This window comes from Trichomycterus rosablanca, chromosome 5 (assembly GCF_030014385.1).
Source record: "Trichomycterus rosablanca isolate fTriRos1 chromosome 5, fTriRos1.hap1, whole genome shotgun sequence".
NCBI classification, from domain to species: Eukaryota; Metazoa; Chordata; class Actinopteri; order Siluriformes; family Trichomycteridae; genus Trichomycterus; species Trichomycterus rosablanca.
Window position 1 is genome coordinate 65651 of NC_085992.1, and position 19011 is coordinate 84661.

A 19011-nucleotide genomic window follows, 5' to 3' on the forward strand; every position below is an offset into this window, starting at 1 on the left:
TCAGAGGAATAAATGAATAATGGCAGCTTATCATCTATAACAAGTTTGGATTTAAATCAGGGCACATTCACCCCATAGGGCACCATCTCTGTGGTGCAGATACATGCGATCTGCCATGTCGAATACAAACAGTGCGCTGTGTATGGAAAGTGGTATCAATGTGGATGTGCTACAGGACTCTGGATTAAACCAGCTGTTGGATTATAATGCAGAATTACAGCACTATCAGTCTTTTGCAAACTTCTACAAAACCAACAGAGCGTTTCAGCAGAGCGCTAAGATTGCCCGCATCACAACACCTATCTACCCCAACACTCGGATTGGAGTTTCACCCTGGACCTGTGATAATGTACTGTGGGGGCGCAAATCAGCACCAGTACACCTGAACAGAAACCAGAACGACTCCCAGACACCTGAAAAACCCGAATTGTTGCAAATGAACAATAACTTCCTGTCCACATTAGCACCCGAGCACTGCAGGTCAATAACAGAAGACTGTATGAACAAGCTCAAATGTGGCACCACTGCTGCTGAACAAGAGATACTGAGCCCAGTCCTTTCTGCTCTTCCAGCACTAGGGGGCATCTCATTACCCCCTGGGGTTATTGTCATGACGACGCTGCACTCTGCCGCCTCTGCTGTAACAGGCTGTGCTTTTCAGATTGCCAACCTGACAGACTGTCAACGCCGAAGCAGTAATCAAAGTAATCGTGCTTCCTCATCAATGTCTGGTGGAAACACCAAGAGAAAGAGAAAGAGGTGTGGTGTCTGCTCCCCCTGCAGGAGATTTATCAACTGTGGAGTCTGCACCAACTGCAGAAACCGCAAGACTGGCCATCAGATTTGCAAATTTCGCAAGTGTGAGGAACTTAAGAAGAAGCCAGGGTCATCACTCGAGGTAAGTTGAAGCTATTATAAATGCTTTTTATTCAGTGACTGTGGTTTTGTGGTCGACACGGTGGTGCACTGGGTCACCTCAAGAAAGGGTATTGGTTTGATTCCCTGGACAGAGGGCCGGGATCTGTGCTGTGTGGAGTTTGCATGTTTTTCATATGTCCACATGGGTTTCCACCAGGTGTTCCAGTTTTCTTATACTGACCGCTCTTGACACTATGCTGACCCCCACCAAACTCATCCAGGCTACCATCTGACCTATTCAGACCCCCATGACCCTATCTTTACCCCCATCTGACCCATCCCAACCTACAATGATATGATATTTCCTGACCCCTACTGATGCCCTTCTGAACCACCCATACCCCTCTCGATTTCTTCTTTACCCATGCAGACCTCTAACTAACCCATTCTCCCATAACCCACAACACTAAACCCTTCACAACTAATTTAGACCCCCTACTAATGGATCTCTAAAAACACTACACCTCCTTTATTGCTGTAATTAATGCTGATTACATGTGATTGACAGAATTTCTGGCTCAGTCAGTTGTGAAACAATGTGAGGAGAAGTACATACTCAGATTTGTGTGAGTGGGGCATCATAGCTGTACTGGGGCAGGAAGGGGTAAAAGGGTTATTATGATGTTAAGAAATAAAAACTGAACTGCTAAAATAAAGACAGAGCGGAGCAAGTTGGTGGTGTCAAGTGAAGAATGGTCCATGTTGAGACACGCTGTAACATCATGCTGCCGTTGTACAACAACCCTTGGTGTATCACCCTTGCCCCTTTGCCAGCTTAAAGTTGGATGGTAGCAGAATATTGAAGCTCTGTAGGTGTAATGAAAGTGGAGGAGGTGAATAGGCGGCACAGACGTTCACGGGCAGTGCTAATTTGTTTTAGACGTGCACAGCATAGAAAAGCAGTAATGTGTGAACATTCCCCACCCCCTTCCCAAACCTTTACTTCCCTAGAGATAATGCTAAATGCCAGCAACCAATCTCTCTTAACAGGGGGGGATATGGCTCTGTGTGTGTGTGTGTGTGTGTGTGTGTGTGTGTGTGTGTGTGGAAGGGGGTTTTAAGAAATCAAGTGCAAGGAAAAGAAAAGTGTTGATAAAAATCACCTGAATTAATTCATTTACCGTTTTAGCACAGAGACTGAAAATGATTTTTTAGTTTTACCCTCAATTATATGAAAAAATATCAAAAATATTCAATTATTTCTATCATTTTTATAGGCAGCAAATTCAAAAAGTATTCAGACTTTTTTGCACACTCACCATTTTTAACTCCTGATCCATCCTAGCCAAGTGAGATCCTGAGGGAGCACTAACCCGTGTTTATAAACCCACTAACCCTAACCCACTAACCCTAACCCAAGCAAACATATTCACTACTGTGTGTGAATTTCATAAAGCTCTTACACAGTCTCAGATTTATCACCAGGACACTGCGCTCATGCTTTAACAATGCTACCAGGATCAACAGGACACTGGATCACTGCTATTCTTCCTTCAATTACAGTCTCATTCACCATTTGGAAAGTCCGACCACGCCGCTGACTCGTGCTGCAATATAAACAAAAGTAGAAACAGAAGGTTCCGGTTCAGAGAGAGCTCACGCATTTGATAGAGCGGTTGATGACCGTCAGGACAATCTGGATGATGCAGACTGGGATGTTCTGACAGAGCTCAGCGTGTTTACCGAAGTGGTCCTGGGATTTGTTGGGAACCTGGTGGACGATTGGATCCAAAAAAACCAGTCAAAGCACATAGAGCTTTCATCATCATGGAGTGATGTACGAAAAGATTTCAGGGAATGAACACCAGCACAGCAGGTCGAGTCCACCGCCAAGCCTGCACAAACCAGTTTGCACCCATGTTCACAAGTCCTTTAAAACTCTTTCTGACCCAGTGCATTGTTCCAAAGTGCTCCAAACAATCCATTAATATTCAGCAGAAATCCTAGCCAACCTGCCTCGATGACTATCTCCTAGTAGCACTAACATCGGTCATGATGAAGTGCTTTGAAAGGTTTGACAGAAACTTGATTGGCCCCTCACTTCTGGACTCATGAATGATATTTAGTGTCATTTTTATGAACACTTTTATTAAATAAAGATGTTAATGTTTTAGATTTACTTTCTAATTGAACTTCTTGTTTGCCCTGTTCTTCCTGTAGAGAACGCTGATGAGCAGTGGGAAGGCATTTCGATGTTGTTTTGGCATTTCGAGTCCAAAACAACAAGACATCATGTGTAATTGTCCCATAATTTACTGTAAAAGCACACTGGAACCAGAACCAGAAACCAAACCTCAGTGCTGGAGCAGAAACACGACAAAAACAGATGAATACAGATCAATATAGGGATCAGAACTGAAAGTGTGTGTGTGTGTGTTTAAGAAGGTGATTAGATATCTACCTCACTGTCCATAAATGATTTCCCACAATGCTTTGCGATCCTGATGGTTCTGATCAGATTATTTATTCATCAGTAGTTTAGTGGGTTTGAATCTGATTTTATTTTTTATGTTTAGACTTGAACTGCACACCAGCAAAAACCAGATCAGAATTATAAACCTTTACATGTTTTTATCTACAATAAATCTGATTTTAGTAATCGATGTTGAATTAATTAAGGCACAATAAACATTATAAACAAGGCATTTAATAAACAAAAATATTTTATGTTTATTCTGATTATTAATGTTTGTAACTTTTAGGAGCATAAAATCATAAACAAAAACAGTTTATTAGTAAAACTGTGAGAATAAAGATGAGTTAAATTAGTCAAATCTATTCTATTAAATAGTAAATTACATCCACAAACCATTCTGGGAAAATCTACATTTATCTAGTATCTGAAATTCTAAAAATCTAAAATGACAATTTTACCAAATCCTAAATTCTATAGATGTCATGCTACACAGTAACAGAATTAATGTATTAAATAGATTAAATTATATAGACCAAATTTAATTATAAATGATATGTACAGGCCATTATGGGGTGGTACATGCATCTTTATCCTGTCTGAACCCCAGTTCTGCAGTTCTTCTCTAGACTCAGTTTATATGAGCAAATAAAGAAAAGTTTTATCACATACAGACCAGATCAGTATAAATATAAAACATTACATTTACATAAGTTTTATCATATTGGTTTGTTCTAATGCTGTAACTGTAATTTGGTTTATAATAATAATAGGTTAAATATTGTTTTGATGATTTTGTGTTTAAATGATTAATAAATTAGACAAATAATTAAAAATAATAAAACAACAATAAAAATGAAGCTTTTTATACAAAACTGTAGATCTGTGTTTCAGTGTTTGTTATGAACTGATTCTTTTTGTTTCGTTTCTCAAAGATTTTTATTTTTTATCATATTTTTTGATGTGATGTGAGAGGAGCAGCGTTGTGGTGGATGTTCACCTATAATTTCAGCCCTAGTGACAACAGCAGTCACGTACCAGTATCAACTGGTTTATTTATTTATTTATTTTGCACTGCAGCCCAAAGCTTGCTTGAATGTGGACAGTTACACCTGTGTTTCAGCAGCTTCTTATTCATGGTAGACCCTTTTTTTACATGATCAGTCACACAAAATGTTGTAATGAAGACCATTTGTTTTATGAATTTATAAAATAACAATAGTTCTAAAGTTTAAATAAAAATGTAAACAGACATTGCTCCAGACATTATCTGAGCCACCAGGGCAGAGGTAACTCTCAGTGGTTATAAGCCTCACCACCACCAAGATGGGGCCCTGTGCAAGGCCCCCAATTAACCCTGGCTTGCACTGTCAGTTTGTGTAAAAGCATCTGTTAAATAGCATTAATGTAAATGAGTACAGATCAGTTCCATCAGAATAAACCAGCTTCTTTCATTCTACTGATTTAGTTACTGCAGAGTCGTGTGTATGTTTTTGTTGTGTAGTTTTCAGTGTGTGTGTTATTGCTTGGTATTAGTGAGTATATTGTTGAAGTGTAGAAGTGTGTAGTTGTGTGTTGTGTAGTTGTGAAGATGGTACGGTAGGTAAGTGGTTGTGTTCGTTTGGAGATATGATGCTGGTCAGACGTTTTTATTGACAAGCTTAAATGAAACCTCGTACAGGAAACACTTCAGTCTGATTCACTGCAGTAGAACCCATAACCCCCCATCCTTCTACTCCTCTCACCTCCCCCATGCTACCCTACATTAGCATGCTGGCGGCGCAGCACGGTTAGCGCTGGGTGATTGGGTTGAGCGGCACGTCCCCGAGAGGATTCAACATGAGCGTGGCAGGAAGCGCAGACTGTCAGTGCCTGATAATAAAGCACCGGATAAGCTTCCATCCGAGAGAAATCCATCTTAGTGGGTGGGGTGGGAGGGGGGTGATGACAGGCGTGCAGCGGCACCTCATCAGCGCCAGGGAGGAACGAAGCTTAAACCTCTGGAGCAGCAGCTGAATTTATTACCCACGCTTAAGGGGGGTGAAGATCAGCAATTAAATGCCTCAGCTGCACTTAACCTTTCAATAACGACGCCTGAGCTGCTGAACCAGCCAGCGGATTAATGCTAATACCACATCAATCAATATCTACAATTATCACTCACACTCACATCAATTTATACCCACAATTACTTACACTCACAGCCTATCAGTTAATACCTACAATTCTTACTTACACATCAACTAGTGCCCCAAATTACTCACACCCCTCTCGAAAACTGCAACACTCAACTCCTCAGTTCCCAAACCATTAAAAAGTCTCATTATTAGGAATGTTGATGGAACCCAGGAGGAAACGACTCCATCCCAACTTTATTTTGCAGACGTTAAATTCTCAGTGTGTTTACAAACTACAATAAGTCAGTAAAACCTTGGAGCTCATTTTCATTTTCAGAAATAAGATTTATATAGCACAACTGGCCATGCCTGAGGGAGGGAAGATAGATGTACTTTCATTGCTACTGAAAAATTTGAACATCTAATGGCTGAATGATTGGTAAATTTTAAGCATGTGGCCATATTAGGTACACAGCTAGCCCAACACCAGCGATAATTTCAGTAATATTTAAGTGTTTAAATGATTAAAGGATAAATTTGTAAATTATGTTAATAAGGCGTCACATTTTTAATAAATCTAAAATATTTATCTGACTTTAAATGTTTCAATAAGACCAAAACATAACTTTCATTTTATAATTAAATTAAATAACATTTAATAATTTTGCATAATATTTAGCACCTTTATTTAAGTGAATAATACATAAATGTAAACAGTAGATAAATGATTTATGTAATTAATATGATTGTGATGTTCTCTGTAAATCAGATCTGATTAGTTTTAAATAGTTAGTTTAAAATAATTGTAAATAAATTGTAATAAAATCACGTTATGATTTTTTTCTTGCCCACCAGCGCTCAGTTTTCTGCTCCTCATAATTATTCTGCTGGAGACTGGAGGGGGTTTCAGGGTTGAAGCGTAATTAATAACGTGAGAACGTTTCATCATTTAATTAAAATCTGACACACACCTCACCCCCTTCACCCCCCCCCCATGCCCCTGTATCCTTCAAAGAGGACCACAAACCATGAAATCAATTCCTGTCTGCACCACACTGCTTACTTCCTGCAAAGTGTTCTGCACGTGCTCAGTCAGTCCCTAATTTATCCTCCATCCATCTCCACCCAAACCCAACGCCTGCTCTGCTCCATTAACTCTTTAAACTCCTTACATTTATTTTAATGATATTTACCTGAAATAACTGAATTATTAGAAACCCTTTATGATAAAATGCTGGATACCAGCATTACACTTCATGTGATCCAGTAAGATGGTTCTGGTACCTGAGTGATGTGCATCTTCAAATGTTACATATGTTTTAATGCTTTAAAATGAAGAAAATTGACAAAAGAAATCCTCCAAAAATTAACTGGAAAGCTATTTTTAAAATTGGTCTAAAGTTTTTTAGAACGTGTAAATGTAGGTAAGGCTTTTTAAAAAGAGAAGTTAACAACGCCGTTAATGAGACTGCTTTTTATTATGGCAAAAAAAATTAAGGAAAACAGATGCTAAGCCTCATAAGCAAATCGGTCGACACAAACTGATAAACAACAAAACCACCAAAAAAAAAACCCATGAAGGTAAATCATGTACGGCCATGGTAAATTCTAATGATTTGATAATGAAGTGTAGGCTTTCTCCAGAGACCAGACGTACTGTGAACAGCTCTGTTTGGGGCACAGAGGATGTGTTACAGGTAGACGTCCGCTTCGTGCCCTCTGGTTGGTGCTTTCTCTCTAGGCACTGGCACCAAATGTCTGTTTGCAGCAGAAGTAAAGCTTTGAAACTGCTGCTCTCACCTCATCTTCTTCAGCGAGTTTTATATATATATTCCTGCATTGTTTTTTTCTTTTCTTTTTTTTTTTTTTGCCAGAAATGAATCTAAATGCTTTCGCTCATGCAAAATGGAGAAGATTCAGGATTTTCAGTTTATTTAAGCAAATTTAGACGGATAATAACAGTTCAGATCTGTTTACATTTACATTCATGGCATTTCACAAACCCTTTTATCTGAATCCGGGGGCCTTCTTTATAGATTCAGATGTGAATTGCTCCTGTAGTTTCAAACCTCACAGACAGAGGATCTCACATTCCTCAATAACACATCATTCAAGTCATGGAGCAGCAACAAAGCATCCTAATGTTTCGGTATTAATATAAAAGATCTAATCATCAGATCTAATCAGTTTATTATCAGACATTGCTGGAGAACCTGAACACCAGATACATACAGCACCTAAAACATTTACAATTTATGATTCATTACTGAGTAATAAATGGGTTGGGTTAGGCCCTATATACTAAGAATCACTGACCCACCGCTACAAATACAATTAAATAAATGGTAAGAATTAGCATCCTTGTTTATAATTTGTTTATAATTACCCAAAATGCTTTTATTTTAACTGCTGTGGGTCCGACAGAAACCTGCACAGAATGAACAATGATCTGGAAGAGCTGATGACTAAATTATTGTGTGATTAAGTTCTGGATTATTTTAAAAGGCTGTGTCTCTGTGGAAGGCACTTTAATAAAGAGATAATAATACACAGGTAGAGATTAGCAAGCTGTACTGTAAGGCGCAGCAAGGCGCAGGCGGGTACAGGAAGGTGGTGCAGCGGTATCAGTGCTTGGGCAGCATAACAGAGGACAGCGCCATCCCCTGTACACAGAAATAAAACAATCTCTTCAGATTATTTCTAAAACACAAACACAAAGCACTCTGCTGGTTTAAATCCTAATCGAATCGTTTAATCGATTGCCAGGTTATTTACAGTTCCTAAAATAAAAAAAAACACACAGGGGGGAAGAAGGTACTCTTACTTAGCCCCTCTAGGGGATGTTGAGTTGCTGTTATTGTGCCTTTCACATACAATCACTCAGGTTTGTTGAGTGTGGGAGAGGTGGGTGTTGATGTCCCGTGAGAGTCCTCTCGGCTGGGGTACATGTTTAGTTAGGCTGTAAATGTTAGTGGTGCCAGAGTTTCATGCTGTTCTCTGCACAAGTGACGTCTCATTATTAATTTTGTTCATATTTTAACATCTTCTGGTTTTTTTTCTGAGGTGGTTCTGACGTGAACCTTTTTACCCACTTGAGGCTGAAGCCCACAGATTTGGAGCGGACATCCCAACCAGGATATTCTTGCTGGACTGTCCAGAACTCGCCAACAGACTTTATTCTACCACAGACAACTAAAGGATGATGAACTCTAATCATATTTAATATAATTTCATTTGTTCTATTTTTCTATTTTATTTGTATATTTCTGGTTTATTTAATCTCATGTTTCCAAATGATCCTCAAAGCCACCCAAAGAGAATGAAGGTCCCTGATCTTCTCAAGGTTTCTTCCTTGTAATATTTGTGGAGTTTTTCTTGCCACTGTCACCATCGGTTGCTCATCAGGGGGTCTTTGGTTCTGAAATCTGTAAAGACGCTTTGAGAAAAAATAAATTTTATTTTACAGGTCTGACAGAACACCCATATATGGTAATGTGGGTGTGACTGAGTACTAATTCCCAGCAGATCAATCAAAATAATTTCATAAAGATCAACTTTTAATTATTCAAGGTGATCAGAACGATTTAGGTGACTGGGATTGTTACAAGGGTGACATTTCATTAGGTCACATAAAAAGCTAAACCAACAGTGAGTAGAAGGGTTAGGGTCATTTCCTCCTGAAACATCCTCAAATCTTAGCTGGGTTATGAACGGATGAATGTAACTGGTTCTCACCTTGTGCTGGGTGATGGTTTGGTCCCAGTTATGCTGGTTGATGAGTGGAATTGTGGTCAGCAAAATACTGCTGGCTTTATTAGCGTTCTCCTTCATCGTCTTCAACACGTTATCTACAGACACCTACACACACACACCATTTACACTATACATGTTATACACACACACAACATTAACACTGTACATGTTTTGCAGGGAGACCAGGCCAGGGTAACACTCATCGTTATCATTAAATCAAGCATAACAAAAATAAAATGTTTAAAACAGGCTACAGGTGGACCATAAACATGATTTTATCTGTTTCCAAAATTTAGTGGGATTGTTAAGATTTTCCGAGCTGGATTATAAATAATACTCGATTTTTTAACTTACGGGCTCCTCGTGCTCCTTCCAGCAGTCGTAGTCGGTCGCCAGGGCCATGGCAGCGTAACAGAGCCCCAGCTCTTTGGCGAGCACCACCTCAGGTACGGTGGTCATGTTAATGACGTCGGCCCCCCACTGACGGAACATGAGAGACTCGGCCCTAGAGGAGAACCTGGGTCCGTCTACACACACCATGGTACCACGGGGGTGAAAGGCCACGCCCAGTGACTTCACAGCCTGAGTCAGGACCTGAGAGGAAACAACAGAGGTTGAAAACATTAGCACCACCTACACCATCGATCCATGCAGATACACAGTCAGAAATCCAGAGGTGCGCAGATCTACAGGGGGTTTCTTTATTAAAAACTTTTTATTAGAAGCAAAATCAGTACCAACAATAGTTCCTCCTTCAGGAAACCTTTTGCAGTCAGCACCATCATCTCAGTGGAGGACTGAGTCTAGGATTCTATTACTGAAACATCTCCTGTCTAAAGTTCCAGCAGAAATAAACGTCCAATTCATTGATTAAAATAATTTCTATTTCCTGGAGCAGTTATCAGAAGGTCACAGGTTCTATAGAGCCAGACTGCCACTGTTGGGCCCTTGAGCAAGGCCCTTAACCTTCTGTCACTGTATTCTGACAAGCAAGTGTCTGATAAGCGCAGTAAACGTAATTCTCCTTGGTCAGGTGTGTGAATGTTTTACTGGTATATTGAGAAGAGAAGTTTGATGTTACCTGTCTGGTTTTGGAGCAGAAAGGTTCAGCCATGGGGATGTGGCACACCCCTGCAGGACTCTCACACCCCCCATCAAAAAACGTCTGAGCTCGTTTAGTCGTCCTGCAGAGAAATCATTATAAATCTGTTTTTGTTCGTTTTGTATTATGATTTAGTTTCTGGTGAAGTTTTTTGGCCCCTGATGGAATCAAACGGATTCATATTTTTATTTATTTATTCTATATAGACAAAAAAATATGTAAAAAAAAGCACCAAAGACCAAAAGAGTTGCGTATCATGTATAAACGTTGTGCTTATATATAATCTGTGTTACTTGTATATTGTGTTTTTGGCTTTACATTATTTTTATTATTATTTTTATTATATTATGGTCTGTATATTACTTGTATGCTGAGTATATTTTATATTTTCTGTAAATTATATGTACATTGTCTGTGTACTGCATATGAAACCAGAGACACACTGATGGTTAGAACCAGATTTCTTGTGTGTTAATATAAGCTAATGCTCAGTGTGTGTTACCTGTCGATGAACTGGTCGATGATGACGATGTCTCCCGGTTTGATTTCCTCTCGCAGGGACCCGCAGGCCGTGGTGACGATGATGTGGGTACAGCCCTCCTCCTTCAGGGCCCAAATATTAGCTCTGTAGTTCACGTTGGATGGCATGATGCTGTGTTTCCTACCATGTCTAAATATATACGAACAACTCATGATCCTCAAGTGTTGATCATTATTAACATATTCAGACCCGGACGCTAAATGTGATGGGACAGGTGAGTTTACCTAGCGAGCAGAACACAGTCCACATCTCTGATCCGACCCAGAATCAAAGCGTCTGATGGCTGTGACATCATCAGAATAAAGGCATTATTATTATTATTATTATTATTATTATTATTATTAATACAGTGGACCCTTGACTTACGAACTTAATTGGTTCTGAAGGGCTGTTCTTAAATCAAAATGTTCGTTAGTTAAAACTATGTTTCTCATAAGAAATAATGTAAATAGAATTAATTCATGCCAGACCCCCCAAACCCCCCTTACCTAACCTCTCTAATGTCTTAAATGCTCTTTTTTGTTATAAATACAAGTATATTCTCCCTTAAACCTTAAATTATAGAATAGGCATTCCTGTAATAAACAATAATAAACAATAATACACAGTAGTACTGTACATGAACACACATCACATTTCAGTACAGTACGTGTGCTGCACCATACACCATAATACATTTCCTTCTTTTATAAAATATATCTACCAGAAACAACAATAACTCTCATATTTCTCTATTATTTCCTTCTTTATTTCAGTAGTGTTGTATTTTGTAGGTGTAATTGCACGAAAGAAAGAATACTTTACTGAGCCGAGTTCATTCTTCTCTCTCACTCACTGTCCCCTCTGTCTGATACACAGTGACACCTACTGGCAGGAGTAATTATACAACAACAAATAGTGATTTGTTCATTTTCTCAACACTACGCTTCCTCTGCAGATTCTCTGGGGTAATTTTAATATATAATTTTACAAAATAAAAGAAAACAAAGAAATAAAGAAAACACAGTAAAAACCCCGTCCGCTCACTGTATATATATATATATAGAGAGAGAGAGCGAGAGAGACGGTCGGAGTATACTTGTTCGTGTTGTCACGTGTTTCGCGAATTTCTGTTTGTAATCCGAAATTTGTTTGTACATGAAGTTGAAAAAGATCGCTCGTAACCAAAATGTTTGTATGGTAAACCGTTTGTAACGCAAGGGTCCACTGTATTATATTTTAATGAAGGTTCACTGTTCGTTCAGATGCAGACACTCACCTTACCAAACGGGGTGTCCACAAAGCGTTCGGTTCGACCCTCCAGGATGTCAGGATCATCCAGACCAGAACCTCCGATAATCCCGATCTAAACTCACAGCACTGATAATCAGACAGATTCCCCTTACACATACACACACTTTATGGTCAAAAGTATGAGGACACACCTCTTAGTGATTGAATTTAGGCATTTCATTCAGTCCCATTGCCATAAGGGCAGTTGTAGCCTAGCGGTTAGGTACTGGACTAGTAATCAGAAGGTTAGTAAGGTACTGGACTAGTAATCAGAAGGTTAGTAAGGTACTGGACTAGTAATCAGAAGGTTGAGCCATTGAGCAAGGCCCTTAACCCTCAATTTGTTAGACTATATACTTCACAGTACTGTAAGTCGCTTTGGATAAAAGTGTCTGTTAAATTGCTGAAAATTTTAATAAAATGTAAAATCAAGCACCGAGTCGTGAAGTCTACAAACATTTGGTTCTAAAGATCTCTATTTATGCCGAGAGTCGCGGTGAAAGCGAAGCGCAAAACTCCTCTCACGTTAATGAACTAAAGAAAACAACAACTGAGACAAACACGTCACATCTTCTTATCACTGATAGTTACATCGCTGCTTTTTACATAAAAACAAACATCTGTAACAGCAGCACAAATGCTCGCACATGATCCACCATCATGTTACTGCTCTTAACTTCGTTATGTAACGCCCACCGATGATGACGCTGCTTGGTTCACAAAAACTGGTGGAAACGCGCGTCGGTTCTCTACAGAACACCAAGGTTCAGAGAAACCTGAACAGAACCGGTTCAAGAACCAGGGTGTTTTTTTGGTGGAAAAGGGGTATCAGTGAATTCCAGCTTTGGTTCTGAAATAAGATTCCACTGCATGATCCTGTTCGATTCACCGCTGCTGAGGTTCAGTACTGGTTTATGGTGCTGATCCATCATGCTGGGTTTAAAAATGCTGGTAAAATATTATTATAGTAATATAATATCACGTGACACAGTGTTCCATCATTAGTTTATTTTAATTATATTTTAAATCTTTTTTCTTTTTACTCTTCTCTCCTCACCTTCAGGTATAAAAGGAAACTATAAAGAATAAAGTGTGAATAAAGTTCTGAGTGTTTAGAATTAAGACACAATATGAAACTGATGCCATTAAAATGCAACCAAATCAGATTCTAACCACCATTAACGAGCTGTTCCTAATAAAGTGCACGTTGTGTGTGTGTTTGTACATAATTCGTATTAAACGCGATATTAATATAAATATAAAGTGTTAAACATTAAGTAATAAACATTATAAATGTAATAAATGTTACTAAACCTTTATCTGCGGTTTATCTGCCATCTTAATCCAACCAGCTCCTGCAGCGTGCTGCTCCTGCTTCCGCGCATGCGCACATCTGACCGGGTGGGTACCGCTTCAGACTGAGTACATATTTTAAAACTTTATATTAATTTATTTATAAATTTATTAATGAGCAGTCGCGGCTGTATTTTTTTTGCCTTTAAACTGTATTCAACTGCGTTTGTGTTCTGATTCTAGAGTAGTGACGCTACAAACCTACATTTCCCATAATCCCCTGCTCTCCAACCGCAACTACAAAAATATTAAATTATTTATAAGAAATAATTATATGATCATATTATATATTATTCTACACGTTTAAATTATTTTTATAATTTAATAAAAACTTTACAGTTTTATTTTGTACTGTGATAAAAAACAGCAACATTTTAAATAATATTTTGTTTTTAATAAGAAACTATTTTATTTAACAATTCCCTAAAAAATTATAAAAAACTAGGTTTCCTTTTGTTATGAAAAGACTAAAGTTAACACAACATCAACTACATCTCTCACTCTTCACCTCTCACTCTTCCACTGCAAAGCAATCTTTATTTTAAGAAATAATAAAAAATTAAAAACAACAAAAGAGAAAAAGCTCTCAGAGCGGTAAATCACACCAGCTCTGAATCTCAGCTGTGCTAGTAACAAGTCGGGCGTCTACACAGACATGACAGGCAATGTAAGGGGGGGGGGGGGGGGGGGACTGGGTTAGTTGCTCTCAGTACTGGTCCAAGGCCCAGATAGGATTAGATCACTAAGAATATCCGGCATAAAAACCTCCACAGAGATGGTAAAACTCATCACATTACTGCTGAGGGTTATTAGGTTCAGTGGGGTGATTACTTTTTCACATGGGGGATGTAGTTGTTGAATCATTATCTGTAATAAATAAAAGAATTATTTAAAGATGTATGTTGTGTTCACTCGTGTTTCTTTTACATTAAAATCATACTAAATATAAAATGTGATGTTTATATATTTTTGATTGCAGATTTTGTCTTTTTTAAATCAAGAGAACAGAAGCGTGTTTTTATTACTCAGCCGAACCAAAGCTTTGATCTTCACAGTGAATATAAACTCAAAAGCTGCTCACATTGACACACGGAGACCCGAGTGATGTTCGGGTTCAATGATTCCAGACAAAAACTTTATCAGATTGTTATTAAAATACATTCTGTCCAATCAGATCAAAGCATCGGATTCATGTGATAAAACAAAGAGTAAATAAAACATAAAAACATGCAGAGAAACCAAGAGCTGTTAACCTGTCCACATATTTATGATTTTAGAAGCATACATCATCATCATCATCATCATCATCATCATCATCATCATCATCATCAGCTTAATCCAGATTAAAGACCCCAGATTCTGATCCCACATCTTTACAGCTGTTACCACATCTGCATTACAGAAGAAGAATCCATGTAGAACATCTCAGCTGGAGTCCCTAACTGTTGATGGAGCACCATCTGAGGAACCACAGTCTGCTGTTGGACTGTATGAAGATGGTGGTGGTGTACACTCTGTGATTGCACTAGTTTGGGGTTCGATCGTTGTTGCTGCAGTTTTTGGGTCTGAAACGTTTTCTGGTGCTTCAGTTGGTGAGGGTAAAAGATTCGGGGCTGCAGTGTTTGATGGTGCAGTGTGCACAGGGACCCTGTTCGGTGAGGGATCACTGGTCATGGCACTAACTGAGGGTGCAGAATTTGGAGAGTCACCATATGGTGCTGCACCATCCAGGTCTGTTCCAGTATGAGATAAAAGAGTCGGGGGGGTCCGGTCCTGTTCGGAGTCTGTGTCGGTGTCGATGGTGATGATGGAGGGCGTGGCCGGTCCTGGTCTCTGTTCACTCCTCTTTCTTCTGCTTTTTTTTTTCTTGTGTTTGTGTTTCCTGTGGTGTTTCCTGATCTCCCCACTGTGGCTCCGACTCCTCATCCTCTTCTTCCTCTTCTTCTTGTGGCGTCTCTCTTTGCTCCTGCTTCTCTCACCAGCTGGAGGCGCCACCCTCTCATGAGCTGATCTGTGGTTCCTCTTCTCACTGGTCTGGTTATGGTGGGACCTTCTGTTGGAGGAAGGGGCGGGGCTTACACTCCAGTCCTGTAAGTCTTTCTTAGACCTGCTGTGGGTTTTCCAACTGTGACTGTGGGAGCATGAACGAGAGCGAGATTGTGAATAAGGACTGAATCCCGACCTTGAGCGTGCACTGCGGTGTGACCTTGAGCGTGCACGGCGGTGTGACTTCGACCTTAAGTGTGCACGTGGGTGTGACCTCGACCTTGAGCGTGCACTGCGGTGTGACCTTGAGCGTGTACGGCGGTGTGACCTCGACCTTAAGCGTGCACGTGGGTGTGACCTCGACCTTGAGCGTGCACGGCGGTGTGACCTCGACCTTGAGCGTGCACTGCGGTGTGACCTTGAGCGTGCACGGCGGTGTGACCTCGACCTTAAGTGTGCACGTGGGTGTGACCTCGACCTTGAGTGTGCACGTGGGTGTGACCTCGACCTTGAGTGTGCACGTGGGTGTGACCTCGACCTTGAGTGTGCACGTGGGTGTGACCTCGACCTTGAGCGTGCACGTGGGTGTGACCTCGACCTTGAGCGTGCACTGCGGTGTGACCTTGAGTGTGCACGTGGGTGTGACCTCGACCTTGAGCGTGCACGTGGGTGTGACCTCGACCTTGAGCGTGCACGTGGGTGTGACCTCGACCTTGAGCGTGCACTGCGGTGTGACCTTGAGTGTGCACGTGGGTGTGACCTCGACCTTGAGCGTGCACGGCGGTGTGACCTCGACCTTGAGCGTGTATGTGGGTGTGATTTTAAGGGTGTGTCGGATGAAGAACTGTGATTGGTCGGTTCAGTTCTTCTGCTCGGTGAGTGAGAGCGCATCCTGTAGCCGTGAGCGGGCGTGTCACCTGATTTCTGTAGTTTCTGATTGGTCGGCAGCCTGAGTGCTGATTGGTTAGAGGTGGAGGGTTTAGATTCAGAATCAGACGAGAGCTGGATGAGTTCCGGTGTTCTCTCAGCCGTGGGTTTAACGACGCCGATAACAATGCAGTCATCATCACTGCTTTCATCTTCCTCGTTTAAACTAGCATTAGCGTTTGTGTTAGCGTTTATCGCCTCCTCCTCTTCGGCGTCGCTGTCCAGGTCCGAGTCGCTGATAGCGACGGTCACCACGCTCTGCGTCACGCTGGAATATGACGGACCTGGAGTTTCATCATCCCAGGGATAAGGGGCGGAGCTTAAATCTTCATCGTCCTCGGAAACAGAGGTCAGGTGTGTGGGGGCGGGGCAGTCGTAGACGGCGAATCGATCATAAGCCTCCATGTTAAAGGGCGACTTAGCAAAGCTCAGAAACTCGTGCAGGAAGTGTTCGGTCCGTGAGCGAAGGAAGGGGCGGAGCTCCTGCTTCACCACCTCACCCTGAACGTCGTGTCGCACGATCAACGACAAAACGACGTGACGGACGACATCCGCCAGCGAATCGCGCGGCCCGAACAGCACCGTTAACTCGCGCTTCAACCACGGAACTAACCTGTGCACACACGCCGGATTCTTCCGGAAAAACTCGGCCGACGTTTCTCGAGACCGGCCGCCGTCCCGAACCCCTCGCACCCGCACCCCGCGCCGGTACAACCAGCGGCGGAAACGCATCACTTCCTGCTGCCGCTGGTTCCCCACTCTCCAGGTCTCTCTGCGCCGCTCGACCGTGAGCGTGGTCCGGTACCGGAACCTCCGTCCGTCCACGCTCCCGAAGGAGCCGGCGTCCCCCGGGCGCAGCTGGTAGTGCAGGAAGTCGTCCTGGGCGCGGACCGAGTGGTAGATGGAGCTGAAGGGCTGCTTGCACAGCGGACACTCGGCTTTGTTCTTGGACCACTCCAGGATGCAGCAGAAACAGAACCGGTGGAAACATTTATCAGCGTACGAGACGTTTCTGAACCGGTCCAGACAGATCGGACACTTGGAGTCCGGGGACAACTCTTTACGAGGAGACTCCGCCGCTGCAGAGACGGGGCTGAGAGCCAGAACGTCTACGTCCATCACTGACGCCATCTACAAAACACACACGGACATCACATGGTCAGAACATCATGGAGCACAGTTATTATACTGATATTCCAATTCATCCCACAGGGGTTTAATGCTGTTGAGGTCACTGATGTCTCTTCATAACAGGAAAGGGCCTTCCCCAAACTATTCCAAACAACATCATTTTCTTTAAATCTGCGAGCAGATAAAAAAATGCGCTAAATGCTCGAGCACTACAGTGAAGTGTAAGCGCTTTTTCTTTGTCAGTTACTCAGGATTTTGGTTTTTGTAAATAATTGTGATTATAACATTTTATAAATCTTACAGGATGTTGAGATTTCTTAAAATGCAACACTGCATAAAACTACAGCCAGCAGGATTATTCTGATCATGTAGACTCAAACCCTCCTCAGATTCTTTATGTTGGTGCTATAATCCTTTTATGACGTCAGAACCTCTGTACTTTACCTCATCAGCTCTCCTAAAGTTCTTCTACATCCAACAGAGGATCATTCAGACACACATTCCATATAAAGCCTCATTTATACAGCCATCAGCAAACACTGAAAACAGAATTAAAATCATTATGAATGATTCTGATTGCTTCTAACCGGCGGCTCTGTACGGAACACTGTTCCACACTGTTCCACACTTAGGTCGTTTATATCAGACTTTTTATTAGATTGATCAAAAATGTTAAAGTTAACTGTACTGTAGTAAAAGCTCTTAGACTGTTTAAATGTTGTAACTGGAGGATTAATCCACCTTCTGCATGATCACAGCGGTGTTTATAATCAGCTGTACGGAACACTGTGACTCACTGTTGTTAGATAACATGGAGAGTTAGCTAGTGCGGTTAAAACATTCCGAGATAAAACTACATCTTTATTAGATAACAGATTACTAAAGTTCTATTTAATAAATATTTTATAAACTACACATTATAATATTAACTACTCTGTTATTACAACTTATAAAGTAATCTTACTGTATCCGAAGTGTTGAGGCTAAACATACCACTGCTACTTCCGCTACAAACTGTCAAAATAAAAGTCCTTTAGTATCGATACATCAGATCAGTTTTGGGGTTTCACTTAATTTCTTTATTCTTATTTATAGCCGGAATTTTGTTGCTTTTTTTAAACAAATACAATTGAAGGTGATCTGATTACAACTACATGTGGATATTTTTAGATTAAAAAAAAATCATTATGACCGGTTACTGTTTTACTGTCTAAAGGAGTCACATAAATGATCTGTTAAAATATTAATAAAAATAAATGACTACGGTCATTTTCATAATAATTAACATAAAAGTAATACTATTAAAATCATGTTATGAAAATTCAGACTAAATGTGAACGTGAAGCTACAACCACTGAATTTCAATCCTACTGTTTACATGCCCAACACTAGGGGGCGGTGCAGGGTACGAGCTGTTCTAAAGTTCCAATCCAGAAGTTTGTGTTTGAGGTGATTAACACTGAGTGGAACTTCAACTCTTCATTAAACTCAACCTGAA

The 19011-nt window shown here is 40.8% G+C and overlaps 3 protein-coding genes across 3 annotated transcripts; 1 reads left to right on the plus strand and 2 right to left on the minus strand.

Annotated features, from left to right (window-relative positions):
- Window positions 1-115: 115 nt before the first annotated feature.
- Window positions 116-3335, plus strand: cxxc4 (CXXC finger 4). Its single transcript, XM_062994734.1, has 2 exons — window positions 116-898; window positions 3079-3335. Exons 1-2 carry the CDS (start codon window positions 116-118, stop codon window positions 3262-3264), a joined length of 969 nt encoding a protein of 322 aa, XP_062850804.1. The 3' UTR covers window positions 3265-3335.
- Window positions 3336-6907: 3572 nt separating this feature from the next.
- mtap (methylthioadenosine phosphorylase) lies at window positions 6908-13520 on the minus strand. The gene is made up of 8 exons (XM_062995451.1): window positions 13431-13520; window positions 12103-12189; window positions 11069-11127; window positions 10806-10973; window positions 10283-10385; window positions 9556-9795; window positions 9184-9306; window positions 6908-8111 (listed from the first exon to the last, which is right to left on the minus strand). The coding sequence occupies exons 1-8, from the start codon at window positions 13452-13454 to the stop codon at window positions 8073-8075; spliced, it is 843 nt and encodes a 280-aa protein (XP_062851521.1). The 5' UTR covers window positions 13455-13520; the 3' UTR covers window positions 6908-8072.
- Window positions 13521-13972: 452 nt separating this feature from the next.
- toporsa (topoisomerase I binding, arginine/serine-rich a) lies at window positions 13973-18519 on the minus strand. The gene is made up of 3 exons (XM_062995452.1): window positions 18478-18519; window positions 17958-18052; window positions 13973-17513 (listed from the first exon to the last, which is right to left on the minus strand). Exon 3 carries the CDS (start codon window positions 17511-17513, stop codon window positions 14895-14897), a length of 2619 nt encoding a protein of 872 aa, XP_062851522.1. The 5' UTR covers window positions 17958-18052; window positions 18478-18519; the 3' UTR covers window positions 13973-14894.
- Between the last annotated feature and the right edge of the window lie 492 nt (window positions 18520-19011).

Coding starts and splice junctions, on each gene's coding strand:
- cxxc4 (XM_062994734.1), top strand. CDS start 116: ATGTCGAATACAAACAGTGCGCTGTGTATGGAAAGTGGTATCAATGTG. Junction 899..3,078: donor AGCCAGGGTCATCACTCGAG/GTAAGTTGAAGC, acceptor TTCTTCCTGTAG/AGAACGCTGATGAGCAGTGG.
- mtap (XM_062995451.1), bottom strand. CDS start 13,454: ATGGCAGATAAACCGCAGATAAAG. Junction 11,128..12,102: donor TGGACACCCCGTTTGGTAAG/GTGAGTGTCTGC, acceptor ATGATGTCACAG/CCATCAGACGCTTTGATTCT. Junction 10,974..11,068: donor GACTGTGTTCTGCTCGCTAG/GTAAACTCACCT, acceptor GTATATATTTAG/ACATGGTAGGAAACACAGCA.
- toporsa (XM_062995452.1), bottom strand. CDS start 17,513: ATGGCGTCAGTGATGGACGTAGACGTTCTGGCTCTCAGCCCCGTCTCT.